Genomic DNA, 25,188 nt, shown 5'->3' with positions numbered 1-25,188 from the left:
TGGGACGCTGCGAGCGCAACGGCTTCGGGAGGAAGGGAAGGGCTCAGGGGTCCGGCACCGGGGCAAGGAGTTTCTCTGGACTGTCGCCATCAAGGGAGAGAGAAACTGCGCAGAAAACTTTATAATTTATATGGAATGTGACGTTCATGGTATGAAATAATCCTGTTGGCCAGCCTGGGTCAAATGCCCAGGCCTTGCTCCTCCTCATCCCTGCACCCGGCAAGGCTTGAGAACACCGAGACCTTGAATCCCACATGGCATAGCTGGCTATAAAGTAAATATTTTCACGAATTCAGACGCTAGAGTCTTCCGAAAGTGAAGATTTCCCCTGCATTGGAAGAGAAATTAGTCCTGTGTCGCTCAACCCAGGACACATGCCTTCCCCGTCCCCTCCTGCTTGCGTGTCCGGGCAGCAGCTCCCTGCCTTGCTCTCCTACCTCTGTTGGGTTTCGTATCCTGGTAACATCGCTCCTGTTAGGTGCAGAAGACTCCCGGCGGTCCTTTGAGCTCTGTAGCTCTGGGAAGCATGAACAAAACTCACCCCCAGGTACGGTACTTCTCTTCGGGGGGGGAAAAACCTTACGTGCAGCTGTTTCCTAAAGTGCACGTGTTCTCGGTAGCGGTGTTTGTCTGACCTCTTTATCGCTGGTTTCTGTGAGATTTCGGAGTTGTTTCTACTTAACCTAATTTGATACGAAAGGCAAGTATTGGTACAAAGCGCTTGGACTTGCCTTAGTGTTTGTTTCACGAATGGGTCACTAAGTTTTAAAAGGCGATTTGGTCGATTGCTCTGTGAATTAAATCTGGGCTGTGTTTCCACCGAGGCAACTTTTGCTTGTATGTAAAAATAAAGGAATACGTTATATATTCCTGGGTAAGGTGGTATGAGAACTAGAAAGGCATACCTTGCGTGGCTACTGCGCGCTGCTTCCGTAAACCGTCTTTTATTCCTTTCCTTCTAGAGAAATGGCGATGTAGCCGCTTTTGATTCAGCAAAGTCCTTCTCTGAAGAAAGAGGTAATGAATAAAACGCAGAGCTTAACATTTTTATTATTAGAGTATAAATCAATTGAAACTATCTAGGTACTGTAAAATACAAGCAGTATTTCTGGTCTGTTGAGACTGATTTCCCCCCGCTCCTGTGTAGTGAAACGTCCAGACTATAAGCACAATAAACTTAAGCTGTTGTCTGTTGGCCTGGAGTTGGCAGTCTTGTGGTAGAGCGGCGTGATAAGTAATCCTTGGCTGCCACGGAAAGGCTCATCGTGAACTTGCTATAGGCTTTCTGTACGTTTTTAATAGCCAATTAAATTCAGCAAATTTTGACCATTTTAAGAAGGAGACGGTGAGACCAAACAGAATCAATAGCAAACCTGTGGATCAGGTTGCAACAACATTTCATCACTGCCATTATTCTACACCCGTGTCTGTTTGCAGCTGTTGTGGTTTCTGGTCAAAGGTGTTGTCTTGTAGAGGCGGACATGCTGTAATTCACCACTTTTCTTTTAAGCTGAAATGTTCTGTGTTTGATTCCCGCTCGAGCGTGACGGAGGGGGTGGTAACTGCAGCCGGGATCCCTTTGCCGTTGAGCAAAGGCCGTGCCTTCACTGCATTCATACAACACAACAACTAAATAAAGATGAAGCTACAACAAATTCTAACTTTTCGATCAAAGCTCTTTAAGTTCAGAAGTACCAACATCCAATTATACAAGCAGGGTTGTCTTAAGTGCCCCAGTTATGTGCTTCTCGGGTGCGGACATTAATTTTTTTTCCTGTTGGTCTGGAAATACAAAGGAAAATACGATGTTGGTTTAAAGACAAAGCGCTGGTGCTGCAGAGAGCTGAGCTGCTCCGTGTTGCTCGTACGTGTGCTGCCCTGGTGTTGCAATGACTGTGGGTTTGTCATTTGTCTTCCGGTTTTATTTACGTACGTGACTTTCTGGAAGTTGGAGTCCCTGGAAGGCTGTTGCCCTCCGTACCCCGGAGACATCTTTGGGGAGGGAAAAGGCTGCTCTTCATCCGGTTCTCGCCATTTTGAGCTGATAATTCAGCCACGTCCTGTGGGACTGTGAAAGTCCTGGTTGGGGCAGAAAGCCCAAAATACTGTCAAGTGAAATTTTTACCTCTTGGGGAGTTTTGCCGTGGGCTCTGGGAGGGCGCCTTCCCAGCCTTACACTGACCTGCCTTGTGTTTCAGCTGCTCCCACCGTGCAAAGGGCATTGCTGTCCCATGGAGTTGGGTCTTCTCCATCCCCCTGCATCCGAGTGCGTTGGGCGAGCTCCGATGCAGACACAGCATTTGTGCCGCTCGGTCCCAGGGCTCCATAATGGCAGCACAGCCTCTGCCACACTACAAGCAGCGTAATTCCCTGCAAGTTGTTGTTTAACATCATCATTTGGCTATTAAAACTCAACTATCGATACCCAAACACCAGTAGCCCCCTGCCACTCCTGCATGTAGAACCCCTCAAACATCACCCTTGTGGCTCGGTGCTGTTCCCCTCCAAAACACCTTGACCCTTCCCCAGCCCCTCACCTCTTGCTCTTGCCTCCTGACAGACCGCTGCCATCCACGCAGTTGCACATGGAGATGTGTCTGCATCTCTGCCATGGCACTGCTTGTCCTTGTGGCCACCGTGGGCTTGGCGGTGGTGCTGGGGCTCCTGTCACACACGCCAGGTTGGTATCCCAGGAGTTGGTTTTTTTTTTTTTTTTTTTTTTTTGGTAAGGGTGGCAGAGAATGGCATTGCATGAGAAGAGCCTTTGTGTCCATCACCATGCTTCCCAGCACAGACCAGGAAGAAGGAAAGGGACCGCCAGCCGTTCCTCGGCTCGGGTGTCCTGCTCCATAGGGCTGTGGTAGCTCTGGGTGGTATGGTCACGCTTCAGACTTACTGGTCTCATCTTCTGTACTTGGATCACAACCACCCCATGCAGCGCTACAGGCCTGGGGCAGAGCAGCTGGAGAGCTGCCTGGTGGAAAAGGATGTGGGGGTGTTGGTCAACAGCCGGCTGAATATGAGCCAGCAGTGTGCCCAGGTGGCCAAGGAGGCCAACAGCAGCCTGGCCTGTGTCAGGAACAGTGTGGCCAGCAGGACTGGGGCAGTGATCATCCCCCTGTACTGGGCACTGGTGAGGCCCCACCTCGATACTGTGTCCAGTTTTGGGCCCCTCACTGCAAGAAAGACATTGAGGTGCTGGAATGGGTCCAGAGAAGGCCAACGGAGCTGGTGAGGGGTCTGGAGCACAAGTCTTGTGAGGAGCGGCTGAGGGAGCTGGGGGTGTTCAGCCTGGAGAGAAGGGGGCTGAGGGGAGACCTTCTCGCTCTGTACAACTGCCTGAGAGGGGGGTGTAGAGAGGTGGGGGTCGGTCTCTTCTCCCAGGTAGTAACTGATAGGCCAAGAGGAAACGGCCTCAAGTTGGGCCAGGGGAGGTTTAGATTGGATATTAGGAAAAATTTCTTCACTGAAAGGGTTGTCAAGCATTGGAACAGCCTGCCCAGGGAAGTGGTTGAGTCACCTTCCCTGGAGGTATGTAAAAGCCGTGTAGACGTGGTGCTGAGGGACATGTTTTAGTGGTAACTTGGCAGTGCTAGGTTAACAGTTGGACTTGATGATCTTAAAGGTCTTTTCCAACCTAAATGATTCTATGATTCTATGACTCTGACAGGAACATAGCAGAGATTATTCCTGGCCCCTGGTTATTTCCATAACAACAAATCAATTTCAGAGATCCCCCTTTCTTCCCTTTGATCTGTTCTTCATACCACAAAAATGTTGAACAATAAAGTATTTCTGGCTTTCCCTCCAGTGAACCGCTTCTGCGCAGCCTCCAATAACCGCACAGGCTTCTTGTGCGATGACAAAGTGACCTGTGTCCCTGCCAGCCAGGTCTGCAACACAGTCAGCAACTGCAGGAGTGGAGAGGACGAGCGGGAGGAACTCTGTGGTGAGTGGTTTTGTTTGTTACCATCCTCCCCGCGCTGGTCTTCCTATCGTGAGACGGAGCAGCCGGTGTCCCTCTAATCCTGCTCCGCACTGCTGGATGCGTACGTGAGCAGATAAGCCTGGTAGATCCTTTGTAGGGCAGACGCTCAGAGATGGCACTGCCTAAAACCCAGCGGGAATGCCAGGAATCAAAGACTCCAAGCTCCTCTGATCTTCCAAGGGCTTTTTTTAAACCATGATGCAGCTTTCCTCCATTGGTTAAGCTGTAAGCCTACGTCGTTAATTTATAGTCCAGTTACACTGGACAAAAAACTTACTAAAGGAGAAGTGTGGGGCACCCAGACTCTGCTTCTGGCTCTTCCATGAGCATCCCGTTCCCTTTCCAACCGCAGCTTCCCCATCTGCGGTGGCATTCATGCCCTGACACCGCATGGGGAAGGACAGACTGACCCACCCCATGACAGCAGCCTTTGGTAGCTGCTGCCCCAGTCCATGCCCAGTGGAGTTGAGCACGCGTCCTCTGTGTCCGCCCGTGCAGGTGACTTGCCCCGCAGCCTTCCGGGACACCTGGTTTTCCGCTGCAGTAACCCCGCATACTGGGTCTACGCCGATCAGAGGTGTAATGGGATGAACGACTGCGGAGACTGCTCTGACGAGACAGGGAGCTGTAAGTCTCTCTTCTGGCTGCTGTTGGGCAAAAGGTCTTTTCTGCTGATGGATTGCAATAGGTTGTCTAAGCGTGGTGCCCACTGCTGCTGCTGGAAATGCTGGGAGGCTGGCATCCACTGCTAAAACACAAAATAGCTGGGACAGGACACGAGTACAAACTGTGTGGACTCCCTCCCGTCAGCTGCCAAGGGCTCTGTGTCAATGTCTGTTGGCAACCATGAGGGGAAAGGCTCCGTGCCTTGCTCCCAGCCCCAAAAGTCATTCCTCCTCTGTGGCTTGCTGAGCGCGGAGCAGTTTCGTTGGGATGTGTAGCTGTAGGCAGCAACGATCATTCAAACTAGCCTTTGGTTGTTGGTCAGGAGATGGGTACATTTCTGAGTCGGGGGGACTGAACGCTCCTCAGCAGCTTCAAAGCCATCTACACCCTTCTCTCGCTAAAATGAGCAGCAGGTTTGTTCCTAAGTCGCCCCTCTGGTTTTGAACCTCAGGCGAGACCTGCCCATCTGAGCAGCTTTCTCTAGAGTGGCTTGCTAAAAAAAGTACAAACTACAGTTAGTTGTTCCTCCCAGGGTGACATGTCTGCCATGAAGGTCATCACAATGTCACACTCCGTGGTTGCCTCCCTTAAGTAGCATCAAGCGAGTGTCCTTTTTGGTGGGTTCACAGGCGCAAGGTCATCACCAGTGGCTTTGCAGTAGCTGCCGGGGGGTGAAAGGGTAGCTACCCACCTAAGAAAGGAGGGAAGGGGCCAGTGCAGCAGAAGCATTTCTGTTCCCTGTTTTCCATCCCTCCCAGTGGCTGCCTGCCCCCCTTGTGGGTCAGAATGGTGGAACTGCAGCCCTGTGCTCTACGAGTACTGCTCCTGCATCCCCAGGAGGCTGTGCCAGGACGGCATCCAGCACTGCCACAGCTGGTCCGATGAGTATATCTGCAGACCATGAAGTCTTGTCACCCAGCAGCGCTGGAGATCGCAGAGTGCTTCCTGCGTTGTCACCTTTGAGCCGTGGTGTCCTCCTGCTCTACCAACTGCTCAGGAAGCTCCAACCCAAGCAAGTCCTCATCAGCATGTGGTGACACTGAACAGGGATGAAGTGCTGTGCTTCTAGCCTACGGCAGCCCATGCTGCAGGTGAGACACCAGCTATGGGACACCTTCACAGATTCTCCTGTTTTGTGAGGGCAAGTCCTTTCTACATGGGCAAAGCACCATCTTGCAGCATTGACTCCATAGCTCGATGGGTTGTGTGCAGGCTGCTGGAGACCACTAGCTTCTGGTGACATAGATACTGAGTCTGGCCAACCCTGGGTGAGGGACTTCTCCAGAATGGACATGCTGGTGCCTCTGCAGGCAGCCAAATGAAGGTACGTTGAGGACTACCCTAAAGAGCAGGAGCTGAGTGAGGTGAGCCTTTCCAGCCCTTGGGTTGGCATTTCCCTCTGACACATCTTCACACTCCTGATCCTTGTGGGCAGGAGGAGAACCCTGTCTTTGTGTGCAAAGCACACCTGCAGGTGGTTTCAGCAGCAGCTCTGAAGGCTCCACGTTGATGCTCCCAGGACACTTCCTCAGGAACGCTGTGCTGAGGGTGACGCGGTGGGGAGCTGCTGCACAGGCCGCCTCCCGCCCTCTTCTCAATCCATGAAAGCCAACGTGGAGAGTGTAATGGCAAGGAAGACTGCAGTGGGTGTTTCAGTGTTTGTGGGGACAAATCCCCGTGTCCCTGTGACCACGTAGCCATCCCTGCAGGTCAGGGACAGGGAACTGGCGCATATATAAAATGCACTTGTCTCAGGGCTGTGCAGTTCTGGAGCAGCAGCTCAGCAGGTTGAGAATGGCCGTGGGGCTGGGATGAGTTTGTGCTTGAAGATGGCAAAGAAAGGGAGGGAAAAAAAAAAAGTCGCAGCCTTGGAGCAGGGAGCAGCAGAAACTCAAGTGCTGCTCCTGGGGCGGTGAGGGATGACACGGGGTCTGTTCACTGCTCGATTCATTCCTCCACCAGCAGAGCAGGATCAGGCAGCCAAGCCTTCAAAGCAGTCCTCAGGATGTAGATACAGCCACGCCATACAGCCCGCCACTGAAATTTAAGAAAGGTGCCATCTTTCTCTGCTCCTTTGAAAAGCTCCTCTGTGTCTAAAACATCATCTCTGAGAAAAGCCCACATTTGCAGTAAGTGCGCTTAGTTTTCTAGGCCCAAAATAAACACCAGGTGATATTCTTCCCACCACCATCCCAGGTCATAGATCTTTAAAAATAAAACCCCGTTCAATCATTTCCTCTCTGCCCTGTGATCTGCAACTCTGCATGTCATCATGGCTTGCATCAACAGTGAATGTTTCTGCTAATTTGTAGCTGGAATACAGCTGTAGGGCTGAGAGATCTTTTAAAAATAGCTTTACTGTATTCTGACTCATACTTTCACCTGGAATGAGATGGCAAAACTCTGCATAACGGAACCAGGACTATGAGAAAGTTTTAAAGACGCATTTAACAACCTGTCCTTCTCCACACCTGGCTAGGACGGATGGTTTTCTTTCTCCGTGCCCATAAAACATTACTGTGGCGCGTTTGGTGCTGCAGCTCAGAAGAGAGGTTAGGAGATTTCTCGGTAAATATTTCTCACTTGCAAGCTTCCAGCCTCCATCAAAGCCTGAAATCGAGATGCACGCTTTTGCTGGAGAGTCACAGACATCTAACACTTCAACAAGGCTGAGCCGGGGTTGGTAAATAAAGCCTGGCTTGTTGTAGCTGCTGTTGTTCCTCTTGTTACCCCAAAGTGTCTTCTGGGGCAGTCAATGAGGAAGTCTTGCAGCATTTCTGAAGGAAATTTCAAGGAGGGGTGATTCAGAGGCAGCGCTACCAGATCAGCCTCTCCTTCCCAGGGAAGGAGAGCTTTCTGATTCAAATTGGGCTCAGGCAGCAACTGTTTGCCTGTTCCTTGGCTTTGAAGCACAACAAGGTCCCTCCGTTGGCAGGGGGCAGGTGGGCTGTGACTGCTGCAGGCTTCTACGGGCCAGCGGTCAAAGAAAGGTGGGAGAGGAGGGGAAGAAGAACCTCATCCCTCATGATGGGAACTACATATGGATAACGGAGCAACTGTAGTTGGTAAGGACTGAACTAACAAGCTGTTAAAAAATATAAAAAACCCTCACGCTCAGCATAGGGCCCAGCCAATGTGATGGGTAAATAAAATTTGCTTTGTATCAAAGATACTGGGACAGCCATGACTTTCTGGAGCCTCCGATGTCTGCTGTGGTTGGGAAGAGGATGCCGGTTAGGCTGACCCATATGGCAACTGCTCTGTTCTCCCAGTCCAAGATTTGTCGATCATTGTCACGGCTCACCTCTGCCAAGTTTTGAGGTGCTCTCGAGGGAGAGGAGGAAAGGGGGCTGGGCACGCAACGTGTGAGCGTGGGGAGTCGGACGTTTGTGCTTGCTGTGTGGGAGACTGCTTCTCCAGCCCAGCGGAGGTCACGTGGTGGTTTGCCTTGGCTGGATGGGGACAACGTTGGGATCTGGGAATTCTTACTTTATTTTGAGACGGATAAAGAAGGCAAATGGTTAAGGCAGGGAAGATTCTTGTGCCACCTTCTCTTTCCTTCAGCAGGAGGGTGAGGAAATGGAGGCAGCCTTAGGGGGCATGGCTGGAAAGAGGAAACCAGACACTCCCCTCTCCTGAGAAGTTTTCTAATTGAGGTAAACCACAAAGAAATGGGGTCAGGAATGTGATCTCTGCATTTAAGATAGCCAGTAAAAGTTTACTGGTGTCAGAGGAACCGACCCACCTGGTACCTGCAGGGTAGAGCCCCGGCTTGCTCTCCGGCTGATGTCCCTGGGGTGCCAGAGCTGGGATTAATGGTCCCCGGGTTAGGAGAGAGGAACCGGGGACACATCCTGCTCTGGATTTACACCTGTGAAGAGCCTAACCAAGATGGACAAGGGAAGCAACAGTCCACAGGCAGCAAGACTCAGTAACCAGCCTGGAAACAGCCAGGGACGCAGCGGGCGGTTTCAGCAGGCACTTGGCTGAGCCCATCTATTGCAGGGTGAGTCTCCTCCTGTAATTTTCTTACTTGCTGCCTTGTTCCCGGTCAGCAGAGGCTGCGTGTCTTACAGAGAGCAATAAACGGAGATGAGTGGGTTGAGGACACAGCAGTAAGTGTGTCTGAGTCTTCCTAGGATAAAATTTGCACCGCAGTGCGTTTAAAAGAGGAAGCCTGCTGTGGTCAGCAAGAAACCTAAGGAAAGGAATAATAGTACCAGGGATGGAAAGTGTAAGACACGCAGTGGTCTAAAACACCCTTTTTGAAAAGAAAAGCTGTAATGTATTATTTTACCAACAAGGCTGTGACCTGGGCAGACCGTTCATGTCAAATCACCGTGTGCCTATTTCCTGGCTCGAGGCAGCAGCTCCCACCTGCTTTACCGATGTGAAATGGAGTTTACGATTCCCCGAGACGCGCATCTCGCTGTGCTCGCACTAGTGGTGGAAGGGCTAGCAAAAGAAATCCGTCGTGGCCATGGGACCAGCTGCCAGCTGCAGGAGGATTATGCTTGAGCACCACAGTCGTCTTCCTCCCCATTGTGACGCTGTTTTGCTAAGTCACTGTTTGTGCCGCTATTTGTCTCAACGGAGGGCCGATGTAGTTGTCAGTGGAAGCTATTAATAGTCTTGAGTTTCTGGGAAAAAATGTAGGGCTTGACTGCAAGGATTCTCGTTTTGTTTGTGGGCTGTCCTTTTTTGAGGCAAATCCATCAATTTAACAGTGAAGAGAGAAAGAGATTTAGCTCTTTATGCATTTTTTGAGGTCAAGTTCCTTTTCTCGGACGCTTCATGATTTCCAAGGATGTGTTGCTTTTCTTGTTGCTGAATTATGGTTGACAACAGTGTAAAAGGAAGATATCCTCTAAATAAGCACTAGGAGAGGAAACCTGTAGTTAAATTCTTGGCCTGATGGGCCTAAGAGCACAATGATGGTCGAGTGCCCAACTCACGGTACTCCTGGCTTCAGACAGACCAACACAGAACGAGTCTGAGAATCTAGGCTTTTGGTGTTTTGGGGTTTTTTTTTATGGCAAATATGTATAATTCTGTGGACACTACCCTGTTTTTAGATGGGAAGTATATTGCAGGCAAGCATACACACCGAGAAAGGGTTTTAAACCACAGAATGTTCTCAAATGCAGTGAATTTGCTTGTAAGGGAGAACATATTACAACTGCAGAGTCTAATCTCTACAGTGACCCAGTTTCAGCTTTCATTTCCTGGGCTAAAATGAGAAAGAGAGGGGACTTCTGTTCTACTTTGGATTTCTGCAATAACCTTTAGCGAGGGGTTACTGTCTCTCTGCCTCCCTCCCCTGGGGCCGGTGCTTATCCTCTTTGCTTCCTGCCTTTGTCAGAGCTCTCCGGGCACAGCCTGGTGCTTACAGGCTGGGGTTTATGTTCTACCACCACTATTAACGTCCCAGGGTGCTTGACCAGCCCAGTGCAGCTTCCTTTCAGATAAGCTGCGGTGATTAGTCTTCTGCCCCTCAGGAGGCGAGAGAGGAGAAGGGATAGGACCAGCTATTTTTCTGAATGACATCTATGGCAGAAGAATTAGTTAAGGATGACAACAAAAACTTTATTTGAAAAAATTATTGTGTATTGAAAATATACAGTAGTATCATCAACCTTCTCCTTGACACTCTCCCTCCCCACGCACAGGTTAACCCACAAGCATATCCCAGCAACCAGCTTTGCCGATGCCGGTCTCCTTTGTTACTCCCTCTCAATATGTCTAAATTCTGTCATCAGCAAGAAAACAACAAACAAAAGACCCACTTCTTTCTGACTCAGTAGGTATTTAACAAATCCCAGTCCTCCACACTGAGGCACAGATGCTTCTGTTTGGAAGTCCTTTCTTTCTCTTGTTCAGCCAAAGCTCTTTTTTTATTGTTCCTTAATTCATGGCTGCTTGCAATCTCCTTTTTCAAAGGTAAATGACAATTTTGAACTTTTTCCTTATAGAACTGCAAGTTTCCAGATGCTTTTGTTTCTGCCTCCACCAGCTTGCATTTCACTACATCCTCTATTCTATGTGTCTTGCCATCTACAGGAAAAAAAAAAATCAAGTTTAAATTTTGGGAAAAACAGAATTATGCTTTAAAATGCATACTTGTGTTGCAAAGTGTTTTGGCCAAGCCAACTTGGAACACTGACTGCTTAAGGCAAAATAACATTTATATTTTAGATTCAAAAGCAGAAGACTCAGTTGTTATATGTTGCCCTCAGCACGCTGCCATGCTGTACTTATCCGGCGGTATAACAAATGAAAAAACTCAAACACGTTGTAATGCAGTCACACAAATGACTGAGATTGCACACCTGAGATGGTCTTTGTACTATAAAAAAAGAAGTACGAAAATACTCCTTGTAGGAAGGAAAACAAATAAACTATGTGATCTATATGTAGTTACATACAGAAACGCAGAGCTGCTGTTCTGGACCTCAAGTCGTCTTGTGACTTCCTGGCCTCCATAACTGCCTGCTCCCACTGCAAAACTGTCTGAAATGACATTTGAACGCGTTAAAATATTTCTTGTAAAATTTACAGAAATATCATTGGAAACAACTCTATGCCTTAGTCCTTGATATTTGGTGTTTTAATACTCCATAAGGACTATTTCTAGAGAGTAAAAGAGACTTAAAACTCCGTACCTGCTCTGCCCATCCCTCTGTTTTGCAGTTACTATGATCAAATTCTTTCAGAGGCACTTTGGAGTGAACCAGGCCTATCTGCATTTGGATCCGTTTAATGACAGCATTAACGTCCTAGTGAAAAGGGAAATAAAGTAAGCAGAGGGGAAGAACATTTGATGACACTTGTCTGGTACACTTAGATGCTCCTTGAGATGCTTACCTTGAGACCTGTCCCAGAAATGTCCAAACAATTCAATTTCTTGAAAGAAAGAAGGTATCCAATTCCCACATCTGTGATTTTAGGGTTACCTGTAAGGTCAAGAATGGTTAATTAAGTTGCAAGACGTGGAGAAAGATGATCAGAATACCAACAAACTGTCTGTTCCAAAAGCTGATATTGGAACAAGGGGGTTTGGACCTTTTTTCTGTAGTATGCTTCAAGTTTTGAAAGTGAGTCAAAACTGACTTTTTCCCTCTAATGATCAAAATACAAATATCACAATATCATTTCTCAAACTATTAAAAATATTTACGTAAGTAGCAAGTGGCTGAGACTACAGGTATGACCTGCGCCTTCTGGAAAGTTGTTGGTAAAATTTGGGGTTGAGTACTTGGCTCATGGGAATCATTAAATTCATGTATTCCTTCAACATTAAGGAGAAGAAATTCTTAATCAGAAAGGCTACAGTTTGCTTCTAATATTAACCCATGAAGTACTTACAAGACAAGTCTAATACCAAAAGATTCTCAAGCCCCTTTTTCAATACTCGTACTGGTGCTGTCATTCTGCGAAGGCCTGCATCTGATAAAGAGTTGTCTTTCAGGAGAAGCCGTTTTACACTGCGGGGAGAGATATAAACACATAGTTTATAGTCATTATTTTAGATAATTTAGCAAAATGTCCTAAAGCTCTGTGTCGGAAGGCAGGGGTCTTCCTGTGCAAACGCTTTGTTAACATTAGTAAAAAGCAGCAAGGAAGAAGCCTGGGTTAGTAGGACTAAGAAATACCTTTATATTGCCCCTGCTAGCTCAACAGACGCACTTGCTTGACCAGCTATTCCCAGAGCTCCCGTGACAAACCGATCCTAGAGCACAAGCATTTGCTAACAGAGACAATAAGGTTCTTTATACACTGAAGCTATTTAAGTCAAGGCTGCCAATCTCGACTCCGGTCAAAACTAAAAAGAGAGAAATGCTTGGCAAATGGGAGAGGGCAGATTTAATAAGAGATACGGCAATGATTTTAAATTAGCAATGAGGTATCATAACATAGATGAACAAAACTCAGGGGGAAAAACATATCATTAAAACATTCTCCAGAGCACTTCAAGACACAGCCTTGAAGTAAAATGCACCAAAATCTTATAGTAACATAATATCCCCTAACTAGCAATTGTCCTGCCTATTGATTTTCTACTTTTCAATCTTTAGTATTAAATAAAATTACAAAAAATCTTTTTTTAAATGTTAATTAATTAAGTATTCCACATACTGCTTGCAGAAATCTCTATCTGGAACACTGGTTTGGTTAAAAAAATTGGCTGATAAAGTTCTCTCTTGAAAAGGGAAATGAAAGTGTAAAAATTCCAAATGCTCAAGATGCAGGTTTTGTGTTTTTTATATAAAAAGTTGATTTAAAAATATGAGACAGTAAATTATCTTGCACATCTTACAATTCAGTATGTGCTTTGGATATAGTAAATTTTGTATTTTGTTTACCTCAAGAACGTGTTTTATGAACAACCAAAATCTTCAAACTTACACGTTTCTGCCTGTGAAAATTTCCTTTACAGTCACAGCCTGATTCTTTGAATTGCTTAGTGATAGGAAAAGAAAGTGTCATTTTTAGCTATGCATCAAGAAATCAGTACCTAGACAGAGCCTCTTTGGTGAGGTGTTCCAGCAGTTCATGTTCATCTCCAAGTTTACAACAGGAGAGATCCAAACACGTCAGCTCCCGGAAAGATTTAATTTCTTCTAGCTTTTCGGAGATAACCAAGTATCTGCAAAGAGAGAAAAATAAAAAGCTATCAGTGTTCAGGCACATAAGGCAGCACCTATATCCCTATATCCTCAAGTGTCACAAGTATAATGCAGTCATTTCTTGTAAGTACCTATGTGCAAATTGACAGAAATTAGCCAGCTGTCCTAACTACCAGTTTACGTGCAGTCTGCAGTACACAAAACAGCTGAGTTCCCAGTTTTCTCCTTGAACAAATGTCATGGTTTTGCTTTGATTCAAAATATTGGACTAACAATTAAGACTTCAACTTGCAAACATTGCAATTAGGGACTTCTTTACAGATTATTATTATATTATTTCAAAATAGTGCAAAATGTATATTCTATCTTATCGTAAATCAACTTCACAAACTGTTCTTCCTCAGTACCTACGAAGTGTGTAGACAAACTCACATTCATCCAGGTTTAAAATCTACTTCAAATGTATCAGGATATCTTGTCAAACAGCAAAATTTTACTTTTTATATATGTAAATAAAATACTTCACTAGAGATTAAAGTCCTACAGGACACCTGCAAGACTCCGAGTAGAGCTAGGACTGCACCCCAGGCAGCAGTTACTCAGTGGGTTATTTTTTTAGCTGTGTTGGTTCCCTGATCTGACTCACTCTGCAGCCACGCAAACATCTGTGCTGGAACTATTCAGTAGGAGGTTTAGAGATGGGAACAAACCACTGCATGAGTATGCAGTAATAAGCACGTAGCAGTCTCTACATCACCAGTCTCCCCTGCACTTACATCTTACTGTCCCCGTGGCAAGGCAAACCCCACATTCACTAATCTCTCCTGAATTTACCTTATATTCCCCATGGCAAGACAAACCCTGAGGTCAGCATCTTCACTGCTGAAATGAGGGGTGCTTATTAATTTGATCCCTAAAGGAATACCTCTTTGGCCATGCAAATAAGGGGATCTTAATATCCTCCCACTGTGTATACACCTATCAAACTACCCCACCAAATCTCTTTGCCACGCAATTCAGCTGTGCAGAAGGTGGTACATATAGGCAGAGCACAAGACAATTCTTGAGACACTACTAGCTCAGGGGGGTTGTGAGGAGTAGAGCGCGCTCTCTTAGAAATAAGATTAATCAGAAATGCCTTAATATCTTACTTCCTGGATTTCAAAGACTCAGCACTTAACTCGGCTTTCTGTAATGGCAAAAGATGCCAGAGGTAACTTCATTTCTGAATTAAGCCCATAAAAAGTATCTGTACTAGAGATAAAAAGGAAGTAGGTTTAAAGGATAAAACAAAAGATAACTGACCTCTGCTCAAACATTCCTACTGTGCTCAAAACACCCTTGGCACTTCAGATGAATATGTCCCTACTTTGATTTTAAACTGGATAAACCATCCCTTTTTCAAGTGTACAGATGGAAGATAGACTGGTTATATTACTGGGAAAGACTTCAGTAGGAACACAGCTTTAGAAACTCTAGTTTTAAGCTTGGCAAGACTCTCTTTTAGTGAAAGACAACACAGACATTGAGAAGGTGGAAAAAATGGTGCTGGACTCTAATCAGAACCTCGTTAAAGCGCGTTCAATATGGGGATGGGAACCACAATAAACTAAGGTAAAACCTGCCTGACTTCAAAGCCTGTAACTTACCTACAAGACTGTATCTTCTTCTGAGGCCCCAAAATGAAACAGGATAACAAGCTTATAGTAAATAAACCCAGACAGTTTGCAAGGGTGTATTTTATCTGTACAGTCAGCTAAGTATGTTGAAATGCTTATTAGCAGCACTTATAAAAACTTCCCATTAAATACCTGAGAATGCATTAAACACAGAGATTGCTGTGGAAGCGCTGATTATTATTGTTAAAAAAAGTTGGAAGTTTAATCCTTCACGTAAAATCCCCTGTTAGTTAACACGGATGTAGCCTGTCACCTGTATTACGATTTGCATCTTGGAATGAAACCACCAGCTGCACTTGTAGGAAAGGAATGGGACAAAAGTAAGCAAGCAGCAAAGTGAGATAAGGCTCAGGTCATTTCATTAAAATTAGGTGGTGTCATAAGGCCCAAGAGATTTTTTTTAAATTATTTTTAAGAGAAAATAATTTAAGGGAAACTTTTAAGCATGCTAACAAAAAGCACTAGCAGATGACAATATCTGTTACTGAACACACTTACCTATTCCGCAAACATAATGAACATAGCACCAAATTGCCATATGCTTCAGTAAACTTCTGTAGAGCTCTCAGTCCCGTTACTGGTTCCGTGAACTTTTGTCTTGCTTCTGCAGCTGAAAAGAGCTTTTCCGCAATCTGCTCTGGGAAACCAATCAACGAGTCAATGTGATCAACATTGTCAGAAATGTAACCCAGCACTAGGCTGAAGAGAGACTTGGCCGAGTATCGGAGGTTCCCCTCCTTAGTGTACGTGAAGATGAAATGATCAGTCCTCTGCCTCCTTGCCCTATCGTCCTCCCTGTTCATACAAAGCTCCACCGAAAATCCTCTGGAAAACAGCCTAAAAGGTCTTGTTTTGGGAGTGACATTCTGTATGCTGCCTGCACCCTGATTTACCATGTGCAGCTTCCCATTTTCACGCACGTATATTGGCCCAGTATCCAAATGGCTTTCAGAGTGGAGACAGTAAGACATTCCCCTCGTCCAGTTCTGCAAAAACAAACCGTAGACACGTAAAGAATAGCCACAAGGGAAAACACTACTCGGGAAAGACCCCAAACCCTGGCAGCCATCCTCAATGCCCCAAGCACGGCCACGTAGCCCTGCGGTGCAAGGATGGCTGAGCTGTGTGGCACAGGGGTGTGCTGTCTGCCATCAAACCGCAAACACCACTCAAGTGGGAGCAGAATGCAGGGCTGGCAGAGAGGCAAAGGGCCTTTGCTCTCTCAGGGCCCTGCCACTTGGTGCCTGGTGGCCATCAGAGGCACGGGGCAGGGTCCCAGACCTGCACAGGCACGGACAGTGGTGGGGGGTCTGCGTGGGAAGCAGCCCCCACAGCTTGGCCTGGCTCTGCTGCAGGCGAGGGGGAGGAGGAGGAGGGCAAATGGCTGCCTGCAGCAGGGCAACGGAGCCTGCTGGAGGATCTCCCTCCCCGGCAGGGTGGGCAGGCTCCTGGTGCCAGCCTTGCCCAGGGGCTCTGGTTTGTGAGGGGGGGCAGGAGGGCGCAGACCCGGCCACGGCGAGGGGCAGAGGAGGGACGGGGTCCTGTCAGCTCCTGCCCTGGGCGCTCGGGTCCTGCGGGGCAGGAGGGGACTAGGCCCTGCGAGGGGAGCGGATGGGATGGGGCTCTGCCCGGGAAGAGAGGGGTCCGGGGGGATCGGGTCCAGCCCTGAGGGGGCGGGAGGGGGGCTCTGTGAAGGGATCGCGTTCTTCCTGGGGATGAGCGCGGCGGGGTTGGGGGCAAGGGGAAGGGTCCCCCCCCGGCTTGGCGGGGAGGCGAGAGCCCCGCGCCCCGCTCCCCACGCCTCCCAGGGGCCACCGGCCCGGCCCCCACCTACCTGCCCCAGGAGGGGCCGCCCCGACGCGCCGTCAGCCGGGCCGCGGCTCGGCGCTCCCGCCGCCCATCCCGCAGCGCCGGCGGGCGGCGGGCGGAGCCGCGCCGGGGGCGGGGAGCGCCAGCGGGCCGGGGCCGGGGCCGGGGCGGCGCGGAGCATGCCGGGAGCGGGGGGCTGAGGGGCGGCGGGGTCCGGTCCGGTCTCCCTCCTCCCTGCCTGAGGCGAACTTCCAGCTCCCAAACCCCACCGGCGGCAGCGGGGCGGGAGACCCCCGGGGGGTTGCGGCACCGGCGGCGTAGCCGGGGACTTGAGGGGCTCTCTGAGGTGGCGGGTCCCGCAGGGCACCGCTAAGCACCGCGCAGCTTCTGGGGGCGGAGCGGGGGCCGCCGCCGTTGCCTGGTAGCGGCCGTCCCGGCCTTCCCCTCCCCGCCGCCCGGGGATGAGGGCCGCAGACTGGTGTCTGAGCTCGGCGGGGGCCGCCGTCGTCCTGGCCACCTCCAGCGACGAGCAGCACCCGGCCGAGAACATGGCGGACGGGTGAGGGGGGCGCTGAGGGGCCGTGAGGGAGGAGTGGGCCCCGGCGGGAAGCGGCTCCTCGAGGGTGGCCGATCCCCCCGGGGATCCCTCCCGGTGCTGCCGGTGCCGCAGCCCGGCTCCGCCACGCTCTGTCCTTTGCCTTCCCACTCATATTAACGCGTAATTTAACTTTTTTGTTTGTTTCTGGGACCCTCTGAGTCCTATGTTGCTGCTTGGGTATAGAGCACGTTAAAGTATTAATACCTCCATAGCGCTTCCCCATTGCCGTACAGCGGTTTGCTTAAAATACCCCAAATAAAAATGGCTTTGCAGCCTTTTTTTTTTCCTTTCTTTTGTGGTAGAATTTTTTAAGGTTATTATAGGAGCGAATCTGCAGGTGGGGGTTTTGTCCCGTTCTCTCCACAGAAGTTCAGAAACGTTTTGGACGACAACAGGGATGTTCCCACAGGAATTCATTATCGGTTTTCCTAAATGCGTAAAAATCAGCAAAGTCGCAATCCAGTGTTATTTGGGTAAGACTTCATGTATTGCGGTATGTAATACGCGCTATGTTAAAACGTGTCTCCATGCCTATGTAAATTCTCACAGTGGTGTCGCATTCTGTAAGTAGTCACTTCTAAAGCTTAATTTAATTTGTAAAGCGTCATTTAGCTTAACAAAGCAATTGGCTCTCTGCCGTCAAAGTTTTTCATAAATAAATCAGAAAAAGATGGAAAATCTGCCCCACCTGCACTTATTTTGTCCTTATAACAACTCGTATGAAGCTTATAATTAATTGTTCTCTTGCACAGCGTTGGCTGTTCTAATTCAATGGACAGGACTACAAAACTTACTCTTTTAATGATTTATTTTGAATATTGATTCTAATAGTTTCATAGGACAGAACTCTCTTAGTCGTACTTTTTTAAAATAATGTGAAGGGAAGTCTGAGTTCTAAAACAGAACTTACTATTACAAGGTCAGAGCATGGAGACAGCACCTTGACCGTTTGCAGAGGCTACGCAAAAGACATGAAAACTTATCATTGTTCGTCCAACCTTGTACGTGATGTTGGTTGTATTACAGTCCTGCCCCATAAGTCAGACGAAGAATGGATTAGTTAATGCTTTTAGAGAGCTTTGTGGATGAAAAGTGATGCAATAAATATTAATAATGAGTCAGAATTCATATTGATATTTTAAATGTGTATGTATATATATTTTAGTGCGGACCTTAAGGATTGAAAGAAGCGTATCTAAAGACCCAGTAGGTTTTGAACAGTGCATTGAAAAAGGTAAGATTCTGAATCTGAAGCAGCAGGGATTTTGTGGGAATAACATTGATCTTTTTCAGTAAGTCATTTTAACCCCATGTCTATTCGTTGAGTAGTCAAGTGTGGCTTGATGATTATTTTATTAAGACATTAATGTAATAGTCACATTTGAATGAAGTTTATGAACACTGGTGGTCTCTGTAGCAGTTTGGAGATGTAAAATGCTGTAAAAGGGCTAAAAGCACTACTTAGGTACTCGCTTTTATGTTCCAAAAATTAAAAACAGATTTACGTAGTATAATAGAGTGCCATTTCCTGCATTGTTTGGTTTTGTTTTGTTTTTAATGCCTCTTGGGTGACATATTATAAAACAGTGTAGTGGGTGGGATATATATACACTGGGATATTGCAAAAAAGTATTTGTTCTCTTAAATCACCTTGTTAAAACAACCACCTTATTTCTATATGCAGTGTAAGTTCATGGTCCTTAAACTCCCGTGAACTCTGAAGTCCAGTGGAAACTTTTCACAGTATTGCACATTATTCTTCATTATTTCCTTTAAAATATATTTTCTAGATTTGCAACACACAGAAGGACAGCTTCAAATGGAAGAATTTCCGGTGAGTATTTATGGTGTACATCAGTAGTTGTTCATGAAATGGGATGTCTAGACCAACTAGGGAGAAACCATGAAAACCCAAAACGTATCCTTATTTACAGTTATTGCTAAGTTGATGTTAGATATGGGAATTTGTAGATCATGGTATAAAATTGCACTTCTCGACTGCTCCTTTGTAGATTATGGTATGAAATTGCATCTGCCTACTGCTCCTAATTCTGTGAAGGAACTCTTTCGAGAAGTGTGGCAGTCTTTCCTCCCTCAGTTGTTGCCTTTAAGGCTGCACTATTGAGGAACAATGGGACTTTTTTGAATTGCTGTCATCTAAAGAAGCTCTGAAGCTGGCTAGATGTATTAAAAGAGCTTGATTTATGTGTAATTCAAAAAACAGATACATAAATATTTAGATCCTTCTGCCTAACAAACTGCTGCAAATGTTGTCGGATAGTGATGTTACTACAGAGAACGCAATAACATTTCCTTTTCCTTCTACAGCTTCCTGATTTCCAAGCCACTTACTTGCGTTTCATCATCAAATCTGCCTTTGATCATTTTGTGTCAGTGCACCGGGTGATGGCAGAGGGCACAGCAGAAAACATTTAAGTCCAGCTTAAATTTGTACCTCTCTTTTTTTCTTTTTTTATATATAAAGAAACTATATTTTGATACCTGTAGTGCAGAGAATATTTATTATGAAAACCTTGTATTGAAGTGTTTTTTGAAGGTTTAGATGTAGTATGTATTCCCCGATGGTTTAATGTATGGAATAGAATAGAGTCATTTAGGTTGCAAAAGACCTTTAAGATCAAGTCCAACTGCAATGCGGTACTCTTGTTAATTGTAGTAACAGCTTTCTCATTTTATAACCTAGACTGTTACCTTAGAACACTTGAACATAACTGAGTCCATTTAAATAAGTATGTTTGTATCAGGCTTTCTTAATATATGAATTAAAACTCGATCTCCTGTAAAATGTGTCCCTTGCACTGAGTTAAATAGGAAAAAAAAGTGTCAAATACTTAAATGGGAGTTATTACTTCCTACTGTCAAACAAGTCCTTCAAAAGTTCTTAAATTGGTAAATTTGTCATCAACTCAAACTGTTCAAGATTAATAGGATGAATATAAACATATACCAATGCTTATAAATAACGTGGGGGAGAGAGGGGCAGGGCAGGGAGGGAAATAATGTGAAGCCATATGAAGTGCTCTGATAGATTTTTAATAATTGCAGATCAATCCCTTGTTTCTATAAATATTTTCTACAGTCAGGTCACAGCCGTCCATGCTTTATGCTATGACTGTCATAACAAATATTAATAGAAACAAATGTTGATAGAGATTGTCTTATTCAGAAGCCTTCTGAAGTCAGTGAAGGTGAACATTTAGGAAAATTGTACGTATACAAGAGAAAGAGAATCTTAATAACGTGAAATTAGTGTTTTGCATGCCAGTCGACTTTTGCAGCAAATGTCACCACCCCTGAAGTTTATCCTGCACAATATTCCTTACAAATTTAAATGCTGGTTTCCAGTCCTGACAGCTCCGTGGACCCAACTACTCTTCATTACTCCATGTGGTGTAAGTGTAGGAAGATGCTACAGTGCAGTAGTTGGGGTTGTAGTGAGGAGACTTGAAACCCTCTGGACAAACACATAATGAACCACATTGCAGATGCTCTTTAGATTCTTTTCCCTCTTGTCTCTCTTGTTATTTTTAAATTATTCTTTTTTTTTTCCTTCTTACACTTACATCTATGAAAACTTATTAATTGAGCTTTTTTATCCAGATAGTCTTTATTCTGAAGTCCTCTTCTTTTTCATGTCTTCCAGGATGGCGCGTATTTCTTGGGGGTGATAATTCCAAGGCCCCACTCCTCCCTGCAGAGGCAATAAAATTACACAGTGATGCTCAAGCAGGCAAAGCGGCAGTCCTCTGGCACGCAGCAGTTGCACCAGAACTATGGGCAGATGTGCCTGAGCTTCCTTTGCATGGAAGCCGTCGTGTGGGAGATGGTGCATGCACAGGTTACACCCTGCTGTGTAACTGGGACAGGGCCAGACTCTGGATCCTGGAGCTGGACAGCGTTCCTGGATCTCACAGCTTAGATGTACTTAGGTTTCCTAATGAGCCAAAGGATAAATATTTGAGCAGGACTGAGGTGTACATCAAATATGTACTTCATAAAGGCCCAGACTGGTTTTGCTACAAGTCCGTTTTCTCTCCAGTCACAGTAAATTGTGAAATTACTAGTTCTGAAACAGAATGAAATCCTGACTTAAATGTAAAGCATCCTCAAATTATTTTGAAATTTAAAAATCTCAATATATTGTGCTCATTATTATTGTCGATATTTCTTACCTTGTAGATTACCTTCCCTCTTTGAAGTACATAGAGTCGTTCTGGCAATGCAGCATATTTTGTACTGCTCAGGTTTTCCATAGTGTCTAAAACCACTGGACATAAAGGATTATTTTTCTGAAGAAATTGTGCTGCAATTTTTCGATCTTCAAGGCTTCTGTGATTTTTAATAACAATATTGTTCTTGAAAGCCCATCCATCTAAAACAAATGAGAAAGGGATTTAGCAAGGAACATTCTGAATAGGTGCCAAGGGTGGAGATGTACTGCGTGCCATATCCCAAAACTCTGTTTGTACAGTACTGCAGTTTATTGCTGACACCAAAACTTGCCATGAAATGAAAGCCCCCCCTCAGAGTGTGAGAGCACTACAGCTTTTCAAATAAATGGTTCCAAGATCTTTTTCTTTTTTCTTTAATTTTGGCAAACTATTTTCCCCTTGCCCTGGACTCAGAAATATTTGATGTGTTTTAGCTGAAATTTTCCTATGTCAATCACCCTAGAGAGAGATCAGCTGGGGGAGATACAGCCTATTTAGGTAAGGTTTGCCAAAATTACTGGCTCAGAGGAAGGGATTTTATAATGGTAAGTAGTGCTATCAGCTGATACCCGTTTGTTTAGCACAGTCTCAGCAATCGTACTGTTCATTCTGCTTGGTTGTACTCACTGAGCCTATGAAACAAAATTTCAGATCTGTGAGAGAAGTGAAACATTCTTGAGCCAGGGCACAGCTTCCTTTTTTGGAAATACGCAAACACACGTTTGCACACAACCCTTCCTAGTAAAGTTGAAACTAGTAAAAGTTTTTGATGACTGACTGAGTTACTACCTTTTTCTCAGCTACTGAAAGTGATGTGTTGTTAGAAAACTTGAAAACTCTGAATGCTATGTTGTAGAAAACCACCTTAACCCTGGGATAAAATCAGGGCCAATGTGTGGACAGTTTGTTTGCTAATTTTTTCAAATTAAGAGTCTGCCTCCTGTTCTTGAAATGTGTTTAAATGATTTATTTTTTTTTTTAAACGTTAACACGTGGCATCGTATACTTAAACCTTTGTTCTCTTAAATGTTTTTGGTTTTTTTTTAATATCAGAAGGGGCTGTACTAACACTGAGAGGAAGTTTTATAAAGATAGAACTCCGTGCTTCGCTTCAGAGAGATGAAGCCTTCAGCCAGAGTGCCTCAGTGTAAAGTCAGATGCGTGAGTAAAAGCTTTAGAGAATTAGGGACGCAAATTGGTGCCAAGATTTGGTGTTGCCACTTTTGAGGGTGATTTCTTTCCCATTTGCATTCCCTCCTTTGCCAAAATACGTATTTTCCTAAAGGGAATGATGCGCGTCTGAAGTTTTGGTAGGCATTACTGTGATATTTGTACAGTACCTGCTGCATGAGCTTCTTCGATGTAGATGATAAGGAAATCTGCTATTGAGCTGAAATCTTTGATGAGCTTGTTGAACTCATCAAATTTTAACATAAACGAAGGTCAGGTGCAACTTCCAAAATTCAGGATTAAAGGTCGGTTTTCTGGAAGAAAAGGGTACAGCTTGTGATTAAATCAGTGTTGGGAGGAAGGAGAGAATTAAATACATACACTGACTTGAGGTGCAGAGTTTCCTGGGCAATAGTAGGTACGTCACCCTGTAACTTTCTCAGGACATTAAAATCATCAGCAGAACATCTGCGTCTATGCAAAACAGGCACAAAGGTGCTTTTTTAACCCTCGCCTGGCTCTGTGCTGTGCTGGGTCCAGCACGGAGCTCATCCGAAGGGGATCCGTTCCTTGGCAAAGGCAGGAGGCACCATGTGGTCCCACAGCTTCCCTCGCCTCCGCATCACGAGAGCCAGCACTCAAATTACCAATGTTTTGGGAGAGGGAATTGGTCTAAAATGGATATACAGCGCGTAGGGCGTCACAGCCTCCCCGAGATCCTTCGTACGAAGGAACTTCAAAAATACTCAACATGGTCATCCACAAGGTTTTTCAAAGGACAGCGTTTGAGGGAGGGACATGTAAGTACAGAGTCCTTTTTTAACGCCTTTTAATGAACCCAGTGGCCGTGTCTTGATTTTTTTTTCAGAGGCGTCTGTTCTAGCTGAGCTGAGCGGAAGCTGCACTTTTCAGTCATGCCTCGCAGGCTTTCATGCATTCAGTGTATTTCTGCAATTTCCTGTCCAAACAGAACTCTGGTTATATATTATTATTTATTAAACTAGTGTTAAAAAAGCCACTGGCAAAAGCGTTTATGCAGTTGCTTATAAATTATCAGGGTACATGCCCACAGGTGTTAGCATCTGTTTGTAAGGCCTCCATTTAAGAGGACTTGCAGGATTTTTAAGCACTCTTTTAGTCTGTGGTTATGCTAAATTATCTGAAATTTGTTCAAGATCTTCCCTCTGGCTGGGTTTAAATTCAACAACCGCTGCTAGCATAGATCCATATCCTAAAGAATCTAATAAAGGGGGTACCTCCCTGTAGATATTGTGTGTCTCTTTTCCAGATTTGCATCCTGTTTTCTATAGAAAAAAAAAATATATATAAAAAAAATTAGAAAAGCAGAGTTAGATAAGGGTGTAATCCCTCCCGTGGGGACTGAGACTGCAGTTTAATGATTAATTCCATGTTCTACAGAGATCTCCGTGGGAGGCAGTGGACAAAGTACAAAGCAGCTTCTTCTGCTTTATTTCTAGCCACTTTGAATCTGGAAAAAAGCACTGCGCTTTCTAGGCTTTGTGCTGGCCAAGGGCTCTGGTGGGGGACTTTCTGTACGTACGCAGGGAGTGACAGCCAACAGTTGTGAATCACCGCACACAGCTCCAATTCTGGGTCTTCTCTCCCTAAAATCAGTGAAGAGGTATTTCCAGGCAGAGCCACCTTTTGCAAGATGTTCTTGAGCTTATTGGCGTGAAGGGATACGGTAGCCAGGATGATAAATACGGGTCGTGTTTGAAAATCAGGAGGCAGCTGGAGTGAATGTGCTGCTCCTTTCCCATCCGTGAATGCCACCTACGCGGCCCATCTACTGACCTCGCATGAAATCCAAGAGGTGACGAACCTCCCCGTTGACAGTCACCACCGGCGTGTTGGGAGCGGGATGTCCCTTGTAGGCTTCATCCTCCAGCCTCTTCCACTTCACCTTCAGCACAAAGAGCAAATACTGGAAGCTGAAAAATGTCGGGCCCCAGTTTTCGTAGCTGAACTTCGGATTCGTGTTCATTCTGCTCTTTTCGCCCTGTTTGAGGATGTATCTTTTCATGGCATTGGGGAACAGGATCATCAGCGTTTTGCCGACAATGACGCACGTAGTAACATGCAGAAGAATCAGGATTTTTTGCAGGAATACCCTGACTCGGAACATGGTGCTGGAGGAGGTCTGGCCGCTTCTGACGGGGAACGCGGAGTGACAGCAGGGCCAAAGGTCGAGGGGGAGGAAAAAAGTTCACGTTTGGCAGAATTTCTGCTTTGCTTTTGCACGCCGTCACGTCTCCGCGGAATTCAGTGTCTGCGTGAGCGAGAAGCTGCTCAGCCGCACTCTCCATTGCACCAAAGGCATTAATTACAGTGACAGGTAGATTTTTGGTGCTAATTGCACATTTATAAGGCTTATTCATTAATATATTGTGTGTTTTAC

General features: G+C 45.9%; 4 protein-coding genes across 6 annotated transcripts; 2 read left to right on the top strand and 2 right to left on the bottom strand.

Annotated features, from left to right (window-relative positions):
- The first annotated feature begins 526 nt into the window (after nucleotides 1-526).
- On the top strand, nucleotides 527-5,558 carry LDLRAD1 (low density lipoprotein receptor class A domain containing 1). Its single transcript, XM_074598893.1, has 6 exons — nucleotides 527-547; nucleotides 963-1,017; nucleotides 2,561-2,680; nucleotides 3,812-3,949; nucleotides 4,487-4,615; nucleotides 5,413-5,558. The coding sequence occupies exons 1-6, from the start codon at nucleotides 527-529 to the stop codon at nucleotides 5,556-5,558; spliced, it is 609 nt and encodes a 202-aa protein (XP_074454994.1).
- A 4,661-nt stretch (nucleotides 5,559-10,219) lies between these two features.
- On the bottom strand, nucleotides 10,220-16,950 carry LRRC42 (leucine rich repeat containing 42). Its single transcript, XM_074597071.1, has 8 exons — nucleotides 16,795-16,950; nucleotides 15,459-15,946; nucleotides 13,170-13,301; nucleotides 12,020-12,138; nucleotides 11,519-11,607; nucleotides 11,317-11,430; nucleotides 11,080-11,164; nucleotides 10,220-10,708 (listed from the first exon to the last, which is right to left on the bottom strand). The coding sequence occupies exons 1-8, from the start codon at nucleotides 16,948-16,950 to the stop codon at nucleotides 10,452-10,454; spliced, it is 1,440 nt and encodes a 479-aa protein (XP_074453172.1). The 3' UTR covers nucleotides 10,220-10,451.
- Nucleotides 16,928-22,623, top strand: IFT25 (intraflagellar transport 25). Of its 3 annotated transcripts, none has more exons than XM_074597075.1 (6): nucleotides 16,928-17,328; nucleotides 17,734-17,840; nucleotides 18,533-18,601; nucleotides 19,158-19,201; nucleotides 19,696-19,757; nucleotides 21,032-22,623. In XM_074597075.1, the coding sequence occupies exons 1-6, from the start codon at nucleotides 17,231-17,233 to the stop codon at nucleotides 21,054-21,056; spliced, it is 405 nt and encodes a 134-aa protein (XP_074453176.1). In that variant the 5' UTR covers nucleotides 16,928-17,230; the 3' UTR covers nucleotides 21,057-22,623. The 3 variants fall into 3 exon arrangements, with proteins under 3 accessions (XP_074453176.1, XP_074453175.1, XP_074453174.1); XM_074597074.1 differs by having other exon boundaries at nucleotides 19,696-19,818; XM_074597073.1 differs by lacking the exon at nucleotides 21,032-22,623 and having other exon boundaries at nucleotides 16,934-17,328; nucleotides 19,696-20,161.
- Nucleotides 20,941-24,915, bottom strand: DIO1 (iodothyronine deiodinase 1). Its single transcript, XM_074597072.1, has 4 exons — nucleotides 24,585-24,915; nucleotides 22,940-23,083; nucleotides 21,561-21,760; nucleotides 20,941-21,079 (listed from the first exon to the last, which is right to left on the bottom strand). Exons 1-4 carry the CDS (start codon nucleotides 24,913-24,915, stop codon nucleotides 20,996-20,998), a joined length of 759 nt encoding a protein of 252 aa, XP_074453173.1. The 3' UTR covers nucleotides 20,941-20,995.
- Between the last annotated feature and the right edge of the window lie 273 nt (nucleotides 24,916-25,188).

This window comes from Larus michahellis, chromosome 8 (genome assembly GCF_964199755.1).
Source record: "Larus michahellis chromosome 8, bLarMic1.1, whole genome shotgun sequence".
Lineage (NCBI taxonomy): Eukaryota > Metazoa > Chordata > Aves > Charadriiformes > Laridae > Larus > Larus michahellis.
This window is presented reverse-complemented; position numbering and strand designations above follow the sequence as displayed.